Source organism: Eimeria maxima, genomic scaffold (assembly GCF_000499605.1).
Source record: "Eimeria maxima Weybridge genomic scaffold, Emw_scaff594, whole genome shotgun sequence".
NCBI lineage: Eukaryota > Apicomplexa > Conoidasida > Eucoccidiorida > Eimeriidae > Eimeria > Eimeria maxima.
In genome coordinates, this window is record NW_013566626.1 from 1 (window position 1) to 21,755 (window position 21,755).

A 21,755-nucleotide genomic window follows, 5' to 3' on the forward strand; every position below is an offset into this window, starting at 1 on the left:
TACTACTAAGCATATCCTCTCGGGTTTCGAATTTGTGGTATTGCGCATCCTGTTTATCGGGGTCACGCCGAAATTCCAGTTCTATATATTGCTTGAATGGACTGTATGCATCTGAAACGCAAAGTGCATTTTTCGATGCCACACACCATTAGACTAGCCAGTACTAGCGCCGCAGAGCTAGAGGGAGTTGCTGTGTAAACAGACAGCCTTTTTAAACGAGGATAAAATAGACTGTCGGGAGACACACCCCTTTGATGCCTCATGAAGGTCTATTTTGCATTCTTGGGTCGATTCTACCAGTCGTAAAATTGGAGCTGCGTGGGAGTGTGCATGCGTCGCTGCGCAGTGTAATGAGTGTCCTCTATCTTGGGGAAGGCCTGATTCAGGTGCGTAGAAGAGGTATCTGGTTGCTCACGTCGTGGGGTAGCCACTATTGCAGCTGCAGAGAACTCCACACAAGAGCACACCCAAACCCCCTGAGATGCATGCACAAACGAAGTAGGCACGCCTTATTTCACTTCCTTTGCATCCCGTAACTAGGCAGCGTCTAAGTAGAAACACACGTACCAACTTCAGCGAGCATGTGCTGTAAAACCCGCCTGAGAGTAGTAGCTATCCGGGCATTGTGTCGATATGCGCCGTGTGCAGCCTTCATGCGCATCAAGAAAAATATGTTTTGGCAGTTCAGTCTTGAACAGAAGCGTATCAGAAGCCTGCTTGGAGGGATGAGGGCTGTAGCCGTTCCTCGGGAATGCAATTGATCACTGTAATCTCAGGCACTCTATGGTAACTCTGAGGAGACGTTGAATTCCGTCTCTCCATGAGGGAACTATCAGGCACAGAAAGCAATAGGAGCAGGCGGTTGTAGGATGAGCATACCTTTCCAACCTTTGCTGTACAAGCCTGCGTGCGTAGCAGTTCTCACTGTTCAGGCTGCCCAGCGCCTTTTGGATACCCAAGCTTAGGCGCCTATTGGGAGGGGACGTTGCTCACATGAAATTGTAAGGTACTTTAGAGTGCTTCGGTGTTTGCACATTCGAAGTCGTTCAGGTTTTGGAACCAACCCTAGCGATGTTCAGCGGCAGACCATCGTTGCGTACTATGTTGCACAGTCATTGGGCCTGTCAATTGAGTAGGGCGACAGGAGAAAGCTGGCAAGATATGTTTAAGCCACAAGTCTGGCAGCAAAAGTGAAGTAAAGTGGCAGAACTCCTGGGGTTAGGCTGGTGGGTAGCCCTACGCTTGTCTGCAGAGAAGTAACCAGAAGCTTGGCTGATGTAGTGTCACCAGACAGACGCCACCCACCTACAAACTGTATCCATAGAGTCTTGCTCGTTCAAGCGCTGAATCATTGCAGCGGTCGGTGAAGCCCCATGCTCACCAGGTATGCTGTGTTCCCTATTCGGGAAGTTACAGGGCCACGGGCTAGCCACAGGCAGGTTTCAGCCAGTAGTACTTGAACACTCACTGAATCATACAGTAGAGCTCCTGCGCGAGATGCTCAGCATATTGACAGTGCAAGTCAACTGTTCAGCCGGCACCTTCTTTACACGCTTGTGCCGCTTCCCACACTCACTGAACATTCTACCTGCACCATGCATTGAAGAGCCAACTATACCCCTGTGTTTCCTGTCCGAATTAATGAATCTATGAGCAGCTTCCCAGGGACGAAGGTATGGGCAAATACACTCGTCACTCCGCGGCTTGGTCACCGCTTTGAGACGGCGACTCGCTACCCTGCCACTGTTCCCTAGTGTTAATGGGAAGCGCAGCCCCTGAATTCGCAGGCATTTGCTGGACAAGAGCCACCTGCTCCTGTACAACTGCACTTGGTACAAGAACTGGGAGGGCCCCTGTTGGAGCTGTGAATGGAAGCACTTGCCCGAAAGCAGCACTTTCCTGTCTATCAAACATGCTGTAGGCTGGCGAAGGGCCATGAAAAACCGCCGGCGATGGGCCAGTCCCACTCAAGTGACCCTGGGGAACGAAGTGCTGAACAAAAGGGGCATCACCTGCGGGGTACGTAAAGGAAACGCCTGTTCCCGTTGGTGCAATAAACTGCCAATCAGAGTTTGGCGGTACTTCATAAACCCAAGGGTGAACACGTTGCCAATGAAATGCGTCAGAATCAGCCTGGTCGTCTTCGACAATCCAGACATCCTCTTCCACAGCTGGTTGTGGCGCATCTCCCAAGCTCCACGGTTCCGAGACTTCTTGCTGAGGTACGTGTCCGTGTTGCGACTCTAAAAGCATCGAGGGGGTGTGGCACTCTGGGACTAAAGACGCGCCAGTATGCGTGAAGTCAGATGGATAATTAGCTGCATTCATACCACCTTGCCATGGGCGTAGCACCCCTGCAGGGGCTTCTGCGGGGAAACCACGCGGTGACGGCAAAAGGCCACCAGCTTTTTTTACTGCATCGACAAGGCTCTGTATTATCTTTTGGGAAGATGGCAATTTACCTCCCTCATGCTTGAGCTGGTGCAAACTGAAAATGCACCACACGCCCACGTTACGCTGCCAATTGCTGATGTGGCTTCGAATCACTCTGTCCTTAACAATAACTCTCGCATGAATATCGAACAATGCATCCAAAATGCCAAGCTGTTGGTCCACCAAGTCTGCCGGCAGCGCTCGACTTGAGACAATTGCGTGCTGCAACAGTCCCATCAGAATATCCACAGAAAAACCAACGACAAGGATACTGGCTCTCACGAGAACAGACAACTTGACTTGTAGGAGTCTACTAGACGTTTTTAAATGCCTCATCGAGGGCTGCTTGATGCCTGAGATCAGCCCTGCCAGCGAGTGGAGTTCTTGGCATATGTTCCGCTGATTGCTATCGTGACTGCCGTTGTCGAGAGATACGGAAGCCAAATAGAGAAGAGCCTCCCCTGCCCGCTGGCGGAGATGCTCAAATGAAACGGGAACAATTGCAAGAGCTCCCAACTGTAGTGCAAAAACACGCAACACCTTGAACGCGAGTCGCAGACCTTGGTCAGCCGTCAGCATAGGTAGAAGCGAAATGCAAGAACAAGAAGCAGTCTCTATACTCATAAATATATTTACTACTTGCAGTCGAAGCTGTCGGCTTAGCCCCTGCTCTGTCCATCCATTACTACTCTCCCCCGTTTTTTCACGCATCTCGCTTTCAGATATATGGTCTTCTCCACCCACCCTCACCTCTGTACTCGTCAAACTTTGAGAGGCCCCTGCGTTTGGCGTGCGTTCTCGTATAGCGAGACGCGTTGGGGCCCTATCCCCCGCAGGCACCCCTGCAAACAGTTGCGATTGAATAAGGCCGCCTTGCCCTGTATCCTCTCCTTCCTGAACGCCACGTACGGATTTGCATGGCTCATCATCCTCCTTCTCAGCAAGTAATCTTGCAGGTGAACCTTCATCATATCTGGGGGTTTGCAAGTGGAAGCAACGTAGCAGGAGGTAGACGACTGCCAAAGACGTAATCGTGAACATTAATCCATACATACGAAGCTGATGTGATGATTTTCCTTTGGGCGTAAAGTGCCTCCATCCTCTTAACGTGTGTACTCCCTCGAGTGGCCCTCTGAACGTCCCCGTACGGGCGGTGCCAAAGGACTTCACAGAGTCCTCTGAGGCAAGGCCAGCAAATCTGTTCATTAAAGCTACTTGACAAACAACTTGTGCATGCTTCCCATATCAGTGTTTAGGCGAATGACGTCGTGTGCTGCTATCCTTTATCGCGACGACGCCACAAAAAAACGCACGCAATGCCAAAGCAGGCACCCTCTTTGTATCACCGCCACGACCGAGAAAGAATACTTTTCTTACTCTTGAAAAGACGGAGGAAGGTTGCGGATCCTACATTCAGCCCTCTTAATAATAGTAAAGATCGCGATGGGTAACTGGCCACAAGACAGCGTGCAAGCGTGCATACAAATGTGCCCTCCGTCTGTTGCTGGCCATCCGTTTAAAATGGCCAAAATGCAAATAAATGCTCAGCACTCTAACCAGATAAATAATTGCGATGAGTGGCCGATATCAAAGAACAACTCCAGTCTACAAACGCTCTAGTTACTGGTGCGTCGCCGCCAGAGTGTTGCAGAGGATCGTTCCGCTGAAGACAAAGAACAGCAATACTGGAGAACTGCTTAGTTCCCAATTTATCATTCATAACATTCATAAATGTTTAGAGTTCTTGAACTGGGATTTCTTATTTGCTCTAGAGGATTGCCGCCGTCATCATGGTTGGAAGCCAGTGGTGTCACCTACTCCGAAACACTCACAACACGAGTTTTTCGGCATGGAGACAGATGGGCTGATAACGTATGCTTCAGCAGCTAAAACCCGTACGCATGCTTCACAATGAGATATAATGTAGAAGATCTACACAGATAGGACGATTTGGAGAAGTGATCCATGGTCAGACAACTTGGCAGCAGAATCGAGTCCACACGAATTGATGGAGCACACGGCGAAATAAGGGCTCAGCAATGATCACCACCTACAGATAATAGTTGAATGGTTTACAGACCTCCACATACATCCTCATATATCGCTTAAGTAGCAACAGGATTAGTCTGCCCACTCCACTCCCGCGACATGCCTCCATAGAGATGAACACAGTAAAAGATCGGTGAACGCCACTCCGACTCATGCTGCTCTAATCGCTTACCTACCAGGGTTATGATACGGAGGCAAGGAAGGGATCCATCGTCCTTCGCTTCTCAAACGTCTGATCAAGATGGGTTCTGCTTTGTCCAGCCATTTCCCGTAAGGAGCACACGAACGTATTTGCCCTGAAGGCCTTGTTCGTCTGCATCCAAAAGGCCAATATTGTGCCGACCTACTTCGACTGAATAGTACCAGGGAGGCGCTGAAACAGATTAAATTGCGGAGATTGCGCTGTCCAAGTGGCTCGCGAGCGACGCACTAGCTTGCGAGCCACTCGAACGTTGACAATGATCCAGCGAAAGCACGCAAAACAGTGGACACTATATCTCCCACAGGTTTGTTTTATACCCATGTGTTTAATCTTAAATTCGGAAGGTCTTTGGGGAGAATGCCACGCGTATGCCGCGCGGGTCACATAAGAGGTAATCCATTAACACGGAAAAACATCATCTACAACTGCTGTTGTCACTTTCCTCAAAGTGGACCTACGCGATTCATGCCTCTATCTAAGCAGAAACATTCTTTCCGGAGAGCAGTGGAGGTATGGTGGCTTCATACTGTGGTCTCATGCCTACGTCTGTCCCCAGATCAACCGGATCATGTGGCATAGAATTTAGACTTAGTGAATGAAAGCCACCGGTTGGATGGTAGACTGAGTATTATCATTATCCCCTGATAAACAAAAACACGTCCAGTATATGCAGAAACGTGCAGGACCCGGAACGTGCATGCTTGCCACCGATGGGCCTTGTGAAAACCGTATTTTTGCCAGGTTCAATCTATTTGGTACCAGAATAACAGCAGAATGGGACACAATTGACGATCGAGTACTAGCTGGTATTCCGTAGCAATGAGCTGCACTGGCCGGCCAGCCGCTGGACGTCCAATGAACAGGATATAAACTCGGAGCGTGTCGGAAAGTTGCCACAGTCCATGTGTGAGCCCAAAATGTGTTTGCCCCAAAAGTAGGAGCGCTGGTTACATATAGCCACCACTGTCGTTCGTCTCCTCGTAGCAAAGATACCAATAGCAGCTCTAACCCTTCTAATGCTTGCTGGAGACAACAAACACCTCCAGAGGGGCACGAAACCCTCCACTGCCTCAGCATCGAGGCAATTGTCGTATCTCGATGGAGGCAACAGTGGAGGCATGCTTCATGAATTGCTTTTGCCGTGTAGAGATCTTCCGTTCGCACGTATGCAGAAATTGCACCTGGTTCCTGAGGACGACTCTCCGAACTTGCGAACGTCCCTTCTTAGCCTTCCCACCGGAGAGCAAATACTCATTATTGTCCATTGTCCTACGACAAAGTTGTTGTATATACATATACTGTTTGAACCATCATCGATACTTCCCACAGCATGGGAGTAACCAAATTGTGGAGTTGAGATGCGCTGCTGCCGCCTGCCCGCGTGATCTATGCGGTGCAAAGTAACACACAAGCCATGGGTATTACCCAAGGACCCCTGACTTTAGCCGAGTTCACAGTGAAAGAGTTTCAAGCGAAGGGGTTCCCTACTCAGTATCCTGGGAGAGGAGGCGGCCAGCCATGAGTTGCTACTCACGTTGCTGGAGTTGATGCGGGAAGACATTACATGCAAGCACATGCGGGTCCCCTTTTCTGCATGTACTAACACTATGGACAATTTCTGGAGTGTCTGGCTTGGCGCAAGCTGACCACTTAATAGGTTCAGGATGCGTACTCATGCCAAGTAGCTGTACATAGGCCAACTGCAGCCAGAAGGCTCTACACTGGCAGCTGCATAACACAACCTGTCAACCCTTTTCACAGAAGTCACGGCTATTGCATTTGTTCTACGGTACGCCAACAGTAAATTTTAACTGCTCCCAAGCTTTCGTTAGTTTCCGTGTAAGAGCTACATGAGAGCGAGGAATGGGGCGAAACCTCAGATACGTGGTGTTAGGGCATGAGCATACAGAGTTGCCGCTTCCCCTCACTACATAAAAATGAAATAAATTCCAACGGTTATCAGAGTCAGTGTACCGAGGTTCTTCTTCCAGGAGGACAAGCTCGAATAAGTCCCCAACACAGCACTCAGGCAGTGCTGCAAGTGCCCTTTATGTACAGAAGCAGGAACCCCCCAGGTAAGCCAGTTGGTTCTCTCCCCAGTGGTAAGATGCTGTGTAAGTTCTACCGCCTTGTTCTACCTTTGTTGATGCAGCAGGACGATGGTGTGGGAGCAGCTTCCTTGACAGCAGCGGCGAGTATATGACGAACCTGTGGACCACCTACAGGACGACTACACAGTGTATAGGTCTTCCCTTTCGAATCCCTTCGAATTACCATAAATATGAAATCATCATCATTCTTAGCACTAGGAAGCCTACTCAACGGACCCGCGTCGAGGTGGCTGCGCGGCATACACTTCCTTGCGAGCGACCGCTGGTCCATGCCTCACTTATTGGCCTTGCTCTGCGCCCCACCTTCGATAGTCTGCTTTCTTGCGTCTCTTCATTTGTGTTTCCTAAAGAAGTTTTTGTATTCTCTTGTTTGGGAAGCCACTACTCTACCACTCTCGTTGTCGTTGCTCTGTGCGAACAAACGCTTGTTTCCACGATGTCGTACAATCCCACTTATGGTGGCCAATTTCAAGGGCTCTATGGTAAGTAGAAAGTGCTCCGACCAAGATTTGCCAGTTGATGGCAATGCTTGACACTTGCGTGGGTGGAAGAGTCATGTGCGGATACTGTCTTCTGATAAGAACTGTTAATCCCTCACCTGCAACTCAACAGCTGCATGAATATCCGTCGCTGTTTGCATCCGTTTGATTGCTTGTACGCTCCCACACTTACGCAACTACCCTTATGCGTTTTGTTTTTATTGCAATTTCATACGTGCGCTTGCAAACTTCAGCGCGCCACTAGACACGTGCCAAATCCCGAGTATCTTTGAATTGTTTCGCAGCAACCTCGCAGAAGACCACAGGATCTGGAGGCACTTCTAAGGGACCTGGAAAAGCAACAGGATCTGTGCCTGGTGGGGCTGGCGGGATACCAGGGTCACCTACGGGCAGCGGTGCAAATACTGAACCGGGCGATAAGGTTATTGTAACGATTGGTGGCCTAAAGTGAGCAGTTACTCTAGCAGCCAAAAGCTACAAACACACAGCTGTCCGCCGGAATGAAACATTGGCATATATCTTTCATTCATGTAATGGCGTTGTGTTGTTAGCTAGATATGCTAGTTGGCGCAAACAGTCTAATGTGTTGTGGCAGCAGCAGAAGGCCTTAACTCCTAAGGAGAAGAGCACAGGTAGCAGGAACATACGACGAAACGGTGGTTGCTTTCAATTATAAGCTCTGTGCCTACACAGCGTGCAGGCCACACAATGTAGGTGAGTGGTGCCACCTACTGGGTTGCTGCTGCGTTTTCCCTTCTGCCGCTACGCTGTCCCTCATAGGCATGTAAAGCTAGATGAGGTTAAAGATGATGATGAGCGGTACTTTATCACGGTTGGACTTTTCGAAGGCGATAACCTGAACGAAGTATGTAATCGTTCAAATGCTGGATTTGTGTCCAAGGCCTAGAATCACGGCGGTACCAATTATTACAGTACCTACCTGTAATTCATGCCTAGCAGTTCGCCTGACAAGTGTCAGAGCAACGGATGACGTAGTTAGACTTGTAGCAGGTACCTGTACCAAGACAACTGCATACTTTGGGAACAGTGGGTATGGAGCGGAAAACGCGTTGTTATGGGTTCGTTTATGTTCAGGTTGTGAACCACAAGCGGAACCGGACAAAACCCGTGAAGGGTCAACGCATTGGGGAAAATTACCTCTGTGCCTTCTCTGGGGAAAAGATAGTTCTGCCGATATCAGACCCATCGAAGCGGTTTTTGCTGTACATCTGTGTTGTGACAATAACTAAGGGAACAGACGATCAGGGCAAGACATTTAAGGACATATCATTAATGGGCATCGGGTTCTCACAGGCATTTGAAGTCAACGTGTGCAAGGTATATTCAACGGCCTTTCAGGTTGTTGGCGGCAGGCGGCCTTGTTCCAGGATGCGGCCTCTGAAGGCAAGGGGAGGGTTTTCACCTGTTTTTATGGACTGCGTTGGGGATTGATGTTCGTGTTATTTTCTGGAGTAGGTGCGATGTGCCTGTGCCACAGAAGTATCAACATACCACAGCGGAGCTGCGCCTTGTTGAGGGAGGTGACCCTAGCATAAACCCGGGTGCGTATGCTCTTACCTCTGTAGTTAACATCCGCAGATACATCTTTCGTGGCGGTGAAATCGCTTCACTCTGGTGCGATTAGGTGTCTTGATATTTAGGAAAGATTGACGTGGCGATAGAAGTTTGTAAGAAGGACAAAGGAGAGGCCGTTCCAGAAGACCAGGAGGAGAAGTGAGTGTACTTAACTACTCCGACGGGTGTCCGCGGAAGCCTTATATAGAAACACAGATGTACATTGGCCTCATACGGCACAACACATCCCGTGAGAACACGCGATGTATGGATATAGGTTATATGAACCGCAGCTTATTGTGCAGGAACGTGCTTGATTCCTCATATGTGTTTTCAACATTTCCCATGTGGCTTTTGCATCGCATTTGTAATTTTGGGCGTTTGGTGTATGCAGCATCATGGCCCAATTCCAGGCCTAAGGACACTTTTCGCATCAAGACAGAAGCTCTTTCTTATGGTGGAGGCAGCGTCGAGGCGCTATCTGTATTCTGAGGGCGAGAGCTCTATTTTTCAGTGTATTTTGTTCGCTTGCAGTGTACGATGAGGATAGTTGTAAATAGAGAGTCAAATTTCAGCGTACAACTGCAAGCGTGGTGCGCATTGTGATTTTTTCATAATCGGTGATAGACTGGCAGCGCAGACGTAATTAAGCAAATAAAAGCTTCGTATTGCAGTAGGTGCTACGAAGTTAGAATTTCCAGCCAAGTAGTGAATGGCATGCATACGGGCCGATCCACCCTTCGACACGGGCAGCCCTACGAAATGATGCAAGCATATAGGAGGGAACCAGTAGAGAGTGGAATGCAAAGAACATATGCTAGTAAAGCTACACCACACAATAGAATGCAGGAGGTTAGTGCGGCCCAGGTACTATAATAGTATCAGCACGAGTGAAGTGGATGGAGAGGTGTAAATTATGGACATGACCTATGAGTGGAGCATATGAAGAGGTCTAAATTATAAAAGAACCAGCAGCCTGTATCCGGCTGATAATATAAAATTGCTGGGGTTCAGATATCATCAACAGGTTGGCGCAGCGTGTGTGCAATATAACGATAGGCTCAGGCATATTACCTCTATACAGTGGGCTTGCTACTTACGAAACGCCGTCGCTCCCAGCTCGAAGGCGGCGAACACTTGGTTTTATGAGTTATTTCATATTGTCGTGTTGAACTCTCAATTCGTGCAGAATTGTATGTACTGACTTGTCTGGGGATAGGCACTTAGGCAAAAGTAAGACCAGGTGGGTGCCGTGTTCAGTAGCAGATACCGTTAGCTGCCCAACTCAGTTGGATCTTCTGGTGGAACTCCGTAGCAATTTACAGACTCGTGGAGACGGTTGGCTCAATCTCATTGCCAGCCATAGGGTTGGTGTTTGTGACTACCCGCATTACCTTTTTAGCCCGTGCTTCGAGGTTGGAGCTCAACTCAAAAGCCGCTTTTCAGAATTTTCGGTGAACCCATGCGACGAATGACAGCATTGCTAGGCTTCCCATTGAAGTAGCAGTGGAGTATTGGAGTACATCCCTGACGAAATACGTTATGGGGTGCTGCATTCAAGAAGGGAATGCTGACTACGTGTTTTTAGGGACTCTGCAGTTTGGAGGGTTTCTTGTCATATTTAATAGCTACTATTTTATTATCTGTAACGTGCAATACAATTGTATGGAGCATTACTGCAGTTCTATTTACTCCCCTCTGCATTTAGATAAAATGCCTAGACTTCTTGAGAATGTAGTGTTTATAATGTCCTACGGAGTTGTCCACTAGCCTTTCCTGGGTACACGTGCTGCTACAATCGTCGAGACGGAAGGAAGGCCGCCCTTCAGTGACACCTTCGGAGCTCTTCGTTGCTCCGTAAGCGGTATGCAATGTCAGATGCCATTTGGGTCTGTACTGGTGACTTGAGTGTCTGCCTTGGAGAGTTATAGGGGGAGACTTGTGAGGGCAGTAATACCAAAATTCCAAGCGTGACAGTCTGCGGCTCACGTAGTGCTCCTTTCTACAACTGAGTTACGTACCAATGGTTCGAACCGCCTGGAGGCCACTTATGTTCACGGATGGTCTTGTGGTGGTGATTCGGTAGAAGAATATGGTTGTGAGAGGTATGTATAACAGCTGCTTTGAAAACTTTTGTAGCTTGTGGGTAAACGTAGCAAGAAGTGCTCCCCTACCCCTGTAAGATAGCCCATTTCATTGCCATAGTATGTCTTCTTCCTTGTGGCAAGTCGAGCGTACCCATTCTCATTCATTATCACAAATAGCTCGAACAATATAAAAATGAAAATATTTGACCAACAGAGAACTCTTCAGGAACAAAACTAACGCACTACAGGGCCAACGTTTTAATAGCAGCACCGACTAATCATCGTCTGTCGCTGGGAGGGTGGCCATTGCAATCCACTCCAGCCCTAGCTATCACATTACCCTTTTTACCCCCGAGGAGTGTTTTTTTCTGCCTCCTTCCAGTTGTGCATTAACTCGTGGATATATAGGGACGAACGTGGCTAGTTCGTCCCACCTGACCTCAGGGCTTGCTCAGCTCACATCTCCGGTTTGCATCGTTGGATACAGCGCACGCAATTCCTCCTTTGAATGTTAGAACACAAACGGAGGAGGTGTGCACGTGCCCTCCATCTAAAGCGCTGCATCCCCTCGGTGCTGCGACTCTCCAATTAGGTGGTGGTGCTGCTTGATTGAATGTGATTATCCCGTTGCTCTGTTTCTTGTGCATTCGTGTTGGGGAGTATCTCCTTATCAGTTAAGAGCATTTTGTCTCTCAAATGAAGGGCTACTTTTGCAGGCCCAAGTTTTGTCGCACATGTGTCCAGCTCAATTGGGTTGCGCGAGGCATTCATCTTAGTTTGACGCGTGGTTACTGGCATATATGCAAGCTATAATCAACTACCCTACAACGTTTGTAGCGCCTGAGTAGTGCAGGGTGTGTGTAGCTGTTCCTGGGACTGATCATAAAAGTTGCTTCTCACGGCAGCAGCAAGAAGCAGCTGCAGCTATAGGGCCCCAATAGTGTGAAAAAGGTGGGCCCTCAGTAGGGGCCCACCTTTTCCACAGAAATTGCTTCAGGCTATGAAGAAGCTTCTCACACTTGACATGGTCGTCAAGCTACTCTCAAGTGCTTCATGAAGGTAATACTGGCAGGGATTGGTGTGGGAAGGAACTGGAACATACTCTGAAGGAGACGCGGTGCGTTAGAACACAAGGGACAGTACAAGCAGCAACCGTCATAATGCTGCCCAGACCTTCCGTTTGCTGGCATGTCTGCAAAATCGTCAAAGAGGAAGGCCTATCACCATGCCCACCACCAGATCCAACAGCAGCATCTTATGGTGGCTCGCAAGCCGCTGGGGCATTACCAGGCCTGCGAAAAGTAGAAGCACCAATTGCAGGCCCACAGGTCTTCTCAAAGCTTGTGCGAGCAATGGGTGTTTTGGTCCCGCTATCAGAACGATTTTCAGCAGGAGGTGAAGAGACCTCATCTGGAACAGCTACCGTACACTCAACGGCAGCAACAGCAGCAGCTGTATCCAAGACATCAAAGATTTCGTGGAGTCATGCGGGAGCTATTTCGTGGTCTCGTGTACCTGGCTTCTGCGGGTTCTGTCGGGCCCCCACTTCCTGCTGGTCGTGCCCTACTGGTGATCCGCCATGGCTTCCACTAAGCCCTCAACCCCGTGTACATCTGAGGTTGCTGTGGGACTTTTATGCTGCTTCCCTCCCTACGAGCTGCTCATCGATGCAGGAGGCCATTCGGATGGATAATATTTTCGCGTTAAGGGCCGAGGCAGCCCTGCTGTCGCTTATATCAAGGGCCTTGGGCTTCACCAGCCTTTCTCAATCATCCTTACGAGTGGCTGAAATTTGCGATATCAACGATGCAGGGGAGCCAAACCCAGCTTGGGGGCGAAACCATCCTTTGGCGGGGGCAAAGTGGACTCATCTCTTCTGTCTTGACACGAGCGCAGCAAAATTGGTGGTACAAGAACAACAGCACAAGAGGCAGCACCAGCAACAGCAACAAAAGATTGGCTCCAGACACAGCAATCACTGCAGAACCAGTGTAGAGCTCGGTGGCGAGCAGCTGCATGAAGACACTTACATGGGTGAGGGAGCTTCAGTTTCTCAGTGCCGAACACCTGTGGCAGGTGCTAGATGCGTCAGCAGCAGCAGCGAGGTCCTCGACACGCTAGTATCTGCGGAAAGGCCAGCTGACTCAGAAGTGCCAGCAGAGATAATACGAGCAGCAGGAGCAGTGAACTCTCCTTTCGCAATGGCCTGCAGCAAACAGGCATTGGAAAGGCTTGCTGCGGTGACTCCACATCAGCGTACGCAGCAGCGGCACTGCTGTTCTGCAAAGCAAAACGCAAGCTGGAGAGGGCAAGACCAGCTGACGAAGGAGCAGCAACAAACGTATCCCCTTTCGAGACAGCCGCCTCGCCAACAGCAGGTGCAATGGCAGTGCCTTTCCCGATACAGTAAACAGCAGGCTACTCAAGGACACAAGAAACATCGGGAGTGGCACCTACCGAAGCATTCTCCTGCGGCCTGTCTCCGTGGCCTGAACAGTCCTACAGGCGCGCTTGGTGAAGCAGTTGCCGTCTGCTTCGCGGACCTCCATGCGGCAAAAGCTAAACTAGCCCCCCTTTTTCAAGAGGGCGCACTTGAGGCTGCTACGGAGGCCTCTGCTGTCGTTCTTAATGACGAAGCAGCACCACAACTGACGAATCCTGCAGGTGGTCAATGCAGCTATCTGCAACCCTTACATAATTCCACAGAGACTCTCACAGGAATAGCAAGTGCACTAAGGTCATGGACAAAGGCGACGGAAGCCACTTTGGAAGAAACAAGAACATCAGGGAGAATAATAGCAACGGCAGTAACAACTGCTGTTACAACAGCAGTGGTAGCCACGAAAGCAGCAATCGCGGCAGCCAAATCAGCCTTGAAGCGTGCTCTTGTTTGGGGTGGAAGTGGTGCCGATGCCGTTGGCGGTCTTGTTTCCTCTGCTACTGTTGATGCAGTGATGTGGCTGCCCTCGCCTGTCTCAGGTATTTGGAGACGTACTGCGTCACCTGGCCAGCTAGTTTTCAAGGCTGGCGACAGAGCCTCCTCTACAGTTAGAGCAACTGCATCGATATCAAATATCCCAGCATCAAGGATTGTGGCACCTAAGGAGAGGTTTGCAGCGTGCCCTCAGAGGGCTGCTGTGTCTTCAGGGCAGTGGCGGAGGAGCGCGTCGACCCCCAGTACAACGCTTAGAGGGTCAGCACTGATACTACAACCGCTGTGGCAAGCGCTGGCAGCACTGGAGGCACCAGCACATAGAAAATGGGGTGCTTCATGCCGCCTTGTGAAGCGGCAGGCGCGATGGTTTTTTGTCTCACTGCAACAGTTGCTGCGTCTGCCAGTTTTGTGGGAAACTCCATGCTATGTCGGACTTGGCACGTCTACACCTCCTATCGAGTGGGAGGGCAGCAGGTGTACCATCAGCAGGAGCTGCAGGAGCAGGGGAAGTGGCCGCCAGAGGGCCGGTAGCGGCTGCACGGGTAGCCTTTGGACAACCCAAGAAGTGGTCCGGCCAAGGGGATCGACATCTACATGCCACTTATCCCCTGGGGAAAACACAGCTGGTTTGAGTTCAAAGAAAGGGCGGGCTAGTTTGCTTGACGCGGGCCTTTTGCTGCCAACGTCCCACCAACGGAAACAAAAGCAGGTGTACTTGGCCGAGAAGCAAATACTGCATCATCATCTGCAGGTAGGGTCTCTCCGTTCCCCTGTTGAATTTGCTGCCCCGTCCTCCCCTCCAAGTGTTGCGTCCCAAGGCCATGTTGCATCGGCTCATTTCCGAAGTGGTACTCTCCCAGTCGTACCATTCACAGGCATAGATTATGGCTCTAAGCGAAGTGAAGGGAACTCAGGGAGGGGAGGCCCCTGTAGACAGCCTTTTCATGCTGGTGGAGCAACTCGGGCAGCAGTAGCAGGAGCAGAAGCAGCTGCTGCAACTGCTTTGTGGGGCACCGGTATTTCTCGACAGCGACGTATGGGCAGCCCCTGCCGTCACCTACACGTTTCATATCAAACAGAGAACGAAGAAAAGATATCAACATACGCATCGTTGCAAACGATCAGCTGGGAGCGCACCACAGGATCGAAGCCCGCAGGATTCTTGCAGGATAGCAACGATCAAACATTCTGATGAGACAGCATATGGTTCATACCAGAGTCCACCTTGATAAACTCTGGTAAGGTCCCTATGGTGTCTCCTCAGTTAGAACGCACCAAAGCTTGTCTATGATGGGCCAGAGGTCATCGTGATGAACTCTGGTTCATCATAGACAAGCTTTGGCGCATTCCCAAGTATGGGATGGAAAATTTCTAGTGAAATCTCACAGCAGGGCAGCTGCTCACCCATTAGACCTCGTTGTACTGGAGTTGAGAGCATCTAAGGCTCGGCCCTTCTTTCTGAGAACGGGTAGGTCTCACTGCGGCAGTGTTGGCTAATACCTATATATAGCCTTGTCTCGTTTTCTCGGCATACTGTCAACTCTTCGTGACATGTCTTGAGTAAGCTCATCCACATGCAAACATCCAGCAGTTCGCGTTGACCAGCCATATACAGATTTTTCGCGTAAACAAGTTTTGTAAGCGCGAGCATTTAAAATTGTACAGCACCCACCTCTTTGTTCAGAAGAATGCAGTTGCTGTCTTCAAATGAAATGGAAGGAGCATCCAGCGTGGTGACGGCTAGTGCTTCGAATATGGAAGTAGGAATTAAAACAATCATCTGTGCAGTTTGTAGGAGCGGAGGTGTGGTAGTTTAACGAACTCGGTAATTGACTGAACGTTTCAGAACACGGACGCAGCCTGCCCATTTCTAGCATTTGTCAGTTTCTTCAAGTGTGCACTAGGTTTCTGATTTCTCCTGTTGATGAGCAAGGGCCAATTAGACTTGATGTCCAGCAGGTGGCGTAGCGGCCTGCAAATATGGAGCAGTTGGAATTAGATATGCTTAGGGAGTTACCACAATGTCAGGTGTAGCACTTGCAATTACTTTGCAAAAAATCAATTATTCAGTTTGGATAAGGGAACGTCGGCGAGGTGGGTAGCCAAGAGGTGCATGTGGTAGCGAATGATTGTGGCAAATCGTCATTTTCCACTGGAGCATGTGTGCTTAAATCATCTGATCCCCTTCAGCTAGCAACGGTGCCATTCGTACATTTTCCTTTTAGAAGAGGCTGCAATGCTTGATTACGCCATTACATAGATCTCAACTCCACATTAACTTTCTTAACCTAACCTTCGGGTAATATCGTTCGAGAAGCCCACGGTGCTCACTCACCAACGAGTCAAGGGTATATATGCTTTCACCACCTCCCCTCTCCGAGCACTGAAGTGGGAATTTACACAAGATCCAAGGCGACGATCGTTCCGAGACATCATAACAAACAAGCCGTGGACCGCTAAGGGTCCGTCAGCCCTAGGCTACTGGGTCCGCTGCGCAGGGTGACAGCCAGACCTCATCGTTGGGGAGATGTGGGGATAGACACTTAACTAGATCTTCTTTTCCTCTTGAAAGAGGCACGAATTGCCATTCAGGAAGTTCCCTTCTGCGCATCACAAGAGCTTCGGCAGGAGCAGCCACCGCCGCGTTGAGTGACCCTGCTAAGCCCCCCTTTCAAAGGCACTCTCTCCACCTGTGTCCTCAACTGGCCAGCTCACAATCCCTTGGCGTCCGTAAAAGTTTTAGTAGGTCGAAGCAATACAGTTTACTTTAATATAGAGTATCCTTCCCCCGCGACTGCCCGAGGATGTTACGCAGAGGCTCAGGAGTACCGCTTGACCTGGGATCATGGCAAGCTCCCCGTTTCTACATCTATGAGGCAGGCGAGGTTACAGGTGTTCCTAAAGACTTGCTGTGCATAAAAGAGTGCGCATGGGGACCGGCTGCAGCTCAGGTGGGCCCTGCCCCAGTTTTTCTAGGGAAGCATCTCGAGCTCCAGGCGACACAGGCAAACAGAACCCCCCTGCGAGGGCGCAAGACGATCGAACTTGGGGCTGGTGAGTTCCGCTACGTGGCAGAACAATATGGTATTAACGGCTATAGCCTCACGTGTCGGTTACTGTGACCACGCCCGGCCAGATGTTCCAGCACATCGACAGGAATCCCTTCATGCAGGAAAACTAGCACGAGAATGCTGGCCTTCAGGTTGTGGGCTCGTATCTATGGTGGCTGCCCTTCTAGGGGCTGACGCCCATGCATGCGAAGACAGCGGACCCACTTTGGCTCTGTTGCAGCATAACGTTGCTACGTTTAACTCCGAGTTCACCAGGTGTTCTCCGGTATAGTTCGCCTGCCATCAAGAATCCCTCTGTTTTCACTGAGGTCTCCGCTCCGGCTGTAATTGGTGCATCATGCGCAGCAACAACCATAGTCGGATTGTCTGATCCTGGGCTACTAATCCCGTTGCTATTTTTGCTTCTGCCGTTGCAGATCCGAGCCTGCGAATTCCCAACTTGTGACAATTTACGGAACCATTTTGACATTCTCTTTGTAACTGACCTCCTAAACAGCCCCAGCGCTAGGATTAAGACTCTACAGTGTCTCCTACATCTCCTTGGCCCGAAGACGGTTAGCCCGAAGGGAGCATATGCGCCAAATGCGCACCAGTTCCTAAGCACAGGCAGCATAGTGATCTGCTGTATTTATGGGAAAACTGCCTTTTTTTATGCGCTATGCCTATGCGTTGCTGCCAATCGGGAGTAGATGTGCAGCACCAGGCCGTCCAATTGTCTCGTATTCCCTGTCTGTCTCATCTGCATCTAGGAATGCATTGTAGTTCACACCTGGCGAAGTGCTGAGGTGGAGAAGATCTTTTTCGAGGCTCTTGGGCGATGTCTTCTTGTTAGCCGGCTCGATGGGCAACGAGACATTCAAAAACGATGCATACAAGCCATCAGCCGCTCCATTGCTGACAGTGCCAGAGACATTCACGAAGCGACAGATGAGGTCCCGAACCCTATATCTTAAACTTCAGTCTGTGATCCATCCATATACTAACCATGCTGCATACTTCCAAGCAACTAGAACATATCGAAAGAAGCATTAACCTAAAAGCGTACACTTCAAACCGACCCCCTGCCAACGTAGTGCATTCCAAAAAAAATTAAGCGACTCCCTGCAGTTAATTGTTGAAGCGTTGATTTAGGAATATATGGAAGTGACTGCTGGGATATTCTGGTTCCTTACTGTCGATAGGATGGATCTATTGATATATTCTCTGTCAAACCGCCTGACGATGTCAGTGAAAGTGTCTGGAGGTCCAAGGTGAAAGGTCTGTTGGTACAACTGCTGGGAGAAGAAGCTAAGCAAAAATGTAGGCAAGCAGAAAGCCTCTCACATCGTATGGTGCCCATAAAGTGAATCGTGGAGGCTGGCTCCATATTACGTAGGTTCCCTGTCCCTACGGCTGAGGTTGTTGATTTTGTGCCTTACTACCCGGTAGGCCTTGAAAACGGGAACTCTGACGTCAACCCCTCGCCGATAGAAGCAACAGGAGCAACGGTCCGAGAAGCCGCTGCCCTCTGGTCAGAAAAGGAGGACAATGACGGGAACACTGCATCTCTCAGCAGCTACAGCACTCTTTCGAGCGTGCGAGGAGGGGTCCAGCTTGCACCGTTTCGATCTTCATCCGAGGTTCTCACCAACGCAGAGCAGCAAGCCCCTGGAGAAGGGATTCAACAGAAGTTGGAGAGCCTGTCCCGGAGCGAAACTGCGGAATCACGCCCTGCAACGGTTTTAGATCCAGCAACAAGATCCGGTACAAATGCATCATCAAGGCCCGGACTGCTACGTAATCTGTCGCAGCCTGTGCTACATCACCTGCCCCTCGAACACACTAATACAGCAGCAAAACCAAAGTCGTCAAATACAGCCCGAAACGGAGCACCAGCAGCCACAGTTTCTTCGCTTGAGCCCGCGCCTTCTGCTGATGGAAAACAGAAGCGGCCGATGACGAGCACAACAGCAAAAGCCGATGCAAGTGGTGGGGGGCCACGCATGCGGCAACGCATGCTCGTTAATAATGATGAAAGTCCTAACAAGAGAAAACTATCGGCGACGGCTTCAAATGGGTCCATATCGCTTCGTTCTACGAAGGGCCGGGGAAGCCCCTGTCCAGCATCCCCGTTTCAAACACTACAAGCGACAGCAGCAGCTGCAGTGAAGCCCACAGCACCAGTGCAGGGGAAGATACTGCCTAGCAAGCTCAAATCTACGCCCCCGGAATGCAACGGTGAAAAGCAGTACACCTCCTCTGCAACAGCTTCAAAGACAGCAGGAAGAGCAGCAGCATTTCAACGGGCAACCACAGCACGGTTGAATTCTACGGCGACGGGGACAGCAAATCTTAGGAAGAATTCAGCAGATAAGACTTCAGCGGACGGCACAACTGATCCACTGGAACCAGCAATAGTGAGAGGGGCAACAACAGAATCAGTAGTTGCAGCAAAATCTGCAGTGCAAAAAGTCTCAAAGCCAGCACGGCCACCCACAAGTTTACCACCAACACAGCAATACCATAAGCGCCTTGGGCCCCTGACTCCTGGTTGGGGTGCTCCTAACGTTCAACCGAGGCGACCAACAGCAGAAGGATCACCAACAGCTACCCAGGAGGCCACTGCTGCTTATACCCATCTCCGTTCTGGGAGGAAGAGCTCGCTTGTAAATGCAACAAATACACCTGGAGCAACAGCAACAGCTGCATCAACAACCGCAGCAGCTGCAACTGCACTACACCAACAGTTAACACCGGGGTCTGCCTTTGCATTGGATAGATGCACTGCACCCCGAACGGGAGGGTCGCACCCAATGCTGAAGGCCGCTTCTGTTGCTGCCGCAGGGCCCACCTCGCGGTTAGTGTCAGGAGCTGGGTCAGGGGTGAGCCAGTATCCTTCTATTTCGAGTGGAGGCTCTCCTAGGATTTCCAGTGCAACAGTGGCGGCCCCTAGGCCCGTAGTTGGGCCAACGCAAGCTGATAATGCTGTTGCCGGGAGCGCTAAAACAACTCCTGCAGTGGCCTACCAGCCAACATCTGCTACGGGAGGGGAAGCGAAAGCAGCTGCGGTTGCAACAGAGGCCCGAGAAAAGCCTGACAAACCTCGGGGTCCTGTGGAAGCAAAACGCAGTGCGGTATCTGGAGGATCCAACACAGCAACTGGACCGCTGGGAGCCAGATTGGTGTCTCGCCTTTCTGGTCTTTTCAAGAGGTCCGGAAGTAAGGAAACCGATAATAAGTTGAGACGCCTACGGGGTCTTTGAATGATCAGGATTCAACGCACAGCACAAGTAAACAATAACAAGAAATGCATGTGCCTTTGTGGTGGCGAGAGGCTTTCATATCCAGGAGGCGCCGACGCGCAGCCGAATTCCTCGTTCCGTCTTCCCCAACCTGAAAGTCACGGTTGGCCTTTAGCGGCTTCGCCAAGCCCGTGTCGTGATTCTTAAATGTGCCTTTGTCCGACTGAAATGTATGAAAATCATTAGGCCTTTTCTCTGTCCTAGAATTGCGAGAAGTCCCTTCTATACGCCCTTAACTTCCGCTGAACTCGACTCAACAACTGCTTCTGTTGAGGACACGGGCATTGCTGCTGCTGCTGCAGGCGCATGCGCTCGGTGTCATGCGATAATTTGGCGAGCTATGTATCTCGACAGACATACTGCTGGGTCCCCTAAGGGATTCATATGGGCCCCCCGTCGTTCCCCCATGGGCTCCATATGGGCCCTCTTCTGCATAGGTGTATGCTGTTGGGTGTTGACTCCTCATTGGAGCTCGAACCCTGGACCTCTTGCCTATTATCTGTCCGCCTGAACCTCCCATCTAGGGGGCTGCATGACCCCTCCCTATTCTGCATACCCCTTTGTCATGGACGCTGCGCATGGGGGCCTCCTTGCTGCAGCTTCTCCTGCTGCGCATGGGCTCTCTATGTGTTACAGGGAATTGAACGGCAGTTCTCCAGTCTCCCATTTGCTGTTTCTAACTTCTCCTCCATAATCACCTGCTATACTATAAGTGACAACAGCACGCTGCGGGCGGCTAGCACCGCGTGGGGCCCCCCAACACTCTGGGGGTCCCACCAATTTCGCTTATCTTGTTGGCCCGCGTTTCCGTGCCATCTTCCTATCATTTGCGTTCTATTATAATTGGTATGTTTATGCCGGTGTTGTTGGTGTGAACCTCATTGGTTATAATATTGCATTAGTAGTATGGGCAATGGGTGTTTTCCTAGGATGGGGTTGTTGGTGGCTAGAAGTCTATCATATCTATCGTGTCTTCCTAATCTCTTCTTTAATATTCATATTATTCTCTTTTATCTATAATATAATTAGGACTAAATAATTAATTATTTTCTCCCTTTATTCCCCGCTTTTTTCCTTATATAGTGTTTTTCTCTCATATAGTCCCTTTATCCTGCTCATTAGTGTTTTTTTTCTTAATATAATGTTTTAATGTTATTCTGTATTATAGAGGTAATTAAGGAGCTATGCTTGCTTTGTGTTGAGGCAACAGCAGCAGCATTTGCTGCTGCTGCTGCTGCCGTCGCTCCTGCTGTTGTTGCTGCTGTTGCTGTTGCTGGTGCTGCTGCTGCTATTGCAGCAGGGGCAGGCCGTCTCTTCCCTTGTGTCTCGGCTGCTTCACTGCATCCTCCCGGCATGCAGCACCTCTGCTTCTGTAGATTTTCTGCTGCTGTTATTTGCTGCTGCCTTTATAACAGTTTATTCCTCCTCATTGTATATTTGCCATTAATGTCCATTAATGCCCCTTCTTGCATCTCTATTACAATTATTATATATATATATATATATATATA

General features: G+C 50.0%; 4 protein-coding genes across 4 annotated transcripts; 3 read left to right on the top strand and 1 right to left on the bottom strand.

Annotated features, from left to right (window-relative positions):
* Nucleotides 1–1,692: 1,692 nt before the first annotated feature.
* EMWEY_00038430 (hypothetical protein, conserved) lies at nucleotides 1,693–3,474 on the bottom strand (the record flags this gene model as incomplete). Its single annotated transcript, XM_013482336.1, has 1 exon — nucleotides 1,693–3,474. The coding sequence occupies one exon, from the start codon at nucleotides 3,472–3,474 to the stop codon at nucleotides 1,693–1,695; it is 1,782 nt and encodes a 593-aa protein (XP_013337790.1).
* Nucleotides 3,475–7,231: 3,757 nt separating this feature from the next.
* On the top strand, nucleotides 7,232–9,289 carry EMWEY_00038440 (hypothetical protein, conserved; the record flags this gene model as incomplete). Its single annotated transcript, XM_013482337.1, has 7 exons — nucleotides 7,232–7,277; nucleotides 7,580–7,742; nucleotides 8,076–8,160; nucleotides 8,391–8,633; nucleotides 8,794–8,857; nucleotides 8,957–9,029; nucleotides 9,265–9,289. 7 exons carry the CDS (start codon nucleotides 7,232–7,234, stop codon nucleotides 9,287–9,289), a joined length of 699 nt encoding a protein of 232 aa, XP_013337791.1.
* A 2,828-nt stretch (nucleotides 9,290–12,117) lies between these two features.
* On the top strand, nucleotides 12,118–14,147 carry EMWEY_00038450 (hypothetical protein; the record flags this gene model as incomplete). Its single annotated transcript, XM_013482338.1, has 2 exons — nucleotides 12,118–13,936; nucleotides 14,110–14,147. 2 exons carry the CDS (start codon nucleotides 12,118–12,120, stop codon nucleotides 14,145–14,147), a joined length of 1,857 nt encoding a protein of 618 aa, XP_013337792.1.
* A 2,549-nt stretch (nucleotides 14,148–16,696) lies between these two features.
* On the top strand, nucleotides 16,697–20,205 carry EMWEY_00038460 (hypothetical protein, conserved; the record flags this gene model as incomplete). Its single annotated transcript, XM_013482339.1, has 5 exons — nucleotides 16,697–16,946; nucleotides 17,095–17,228; nucleotides 17,380–17,517; nucleotides 18,145–18,220; nucleotides 18,392–20,205. 5 exons carry the CDS (start codon nucleotides 16,697–16,699, stop codon nucleotides 20,203–20,205), a joined length of 2,412 nt encoding a protein of 803 aa, XP_013337793.1.
* Nucleotides 20,206–21,755: the final 1,550 nt, after the last annotated feature.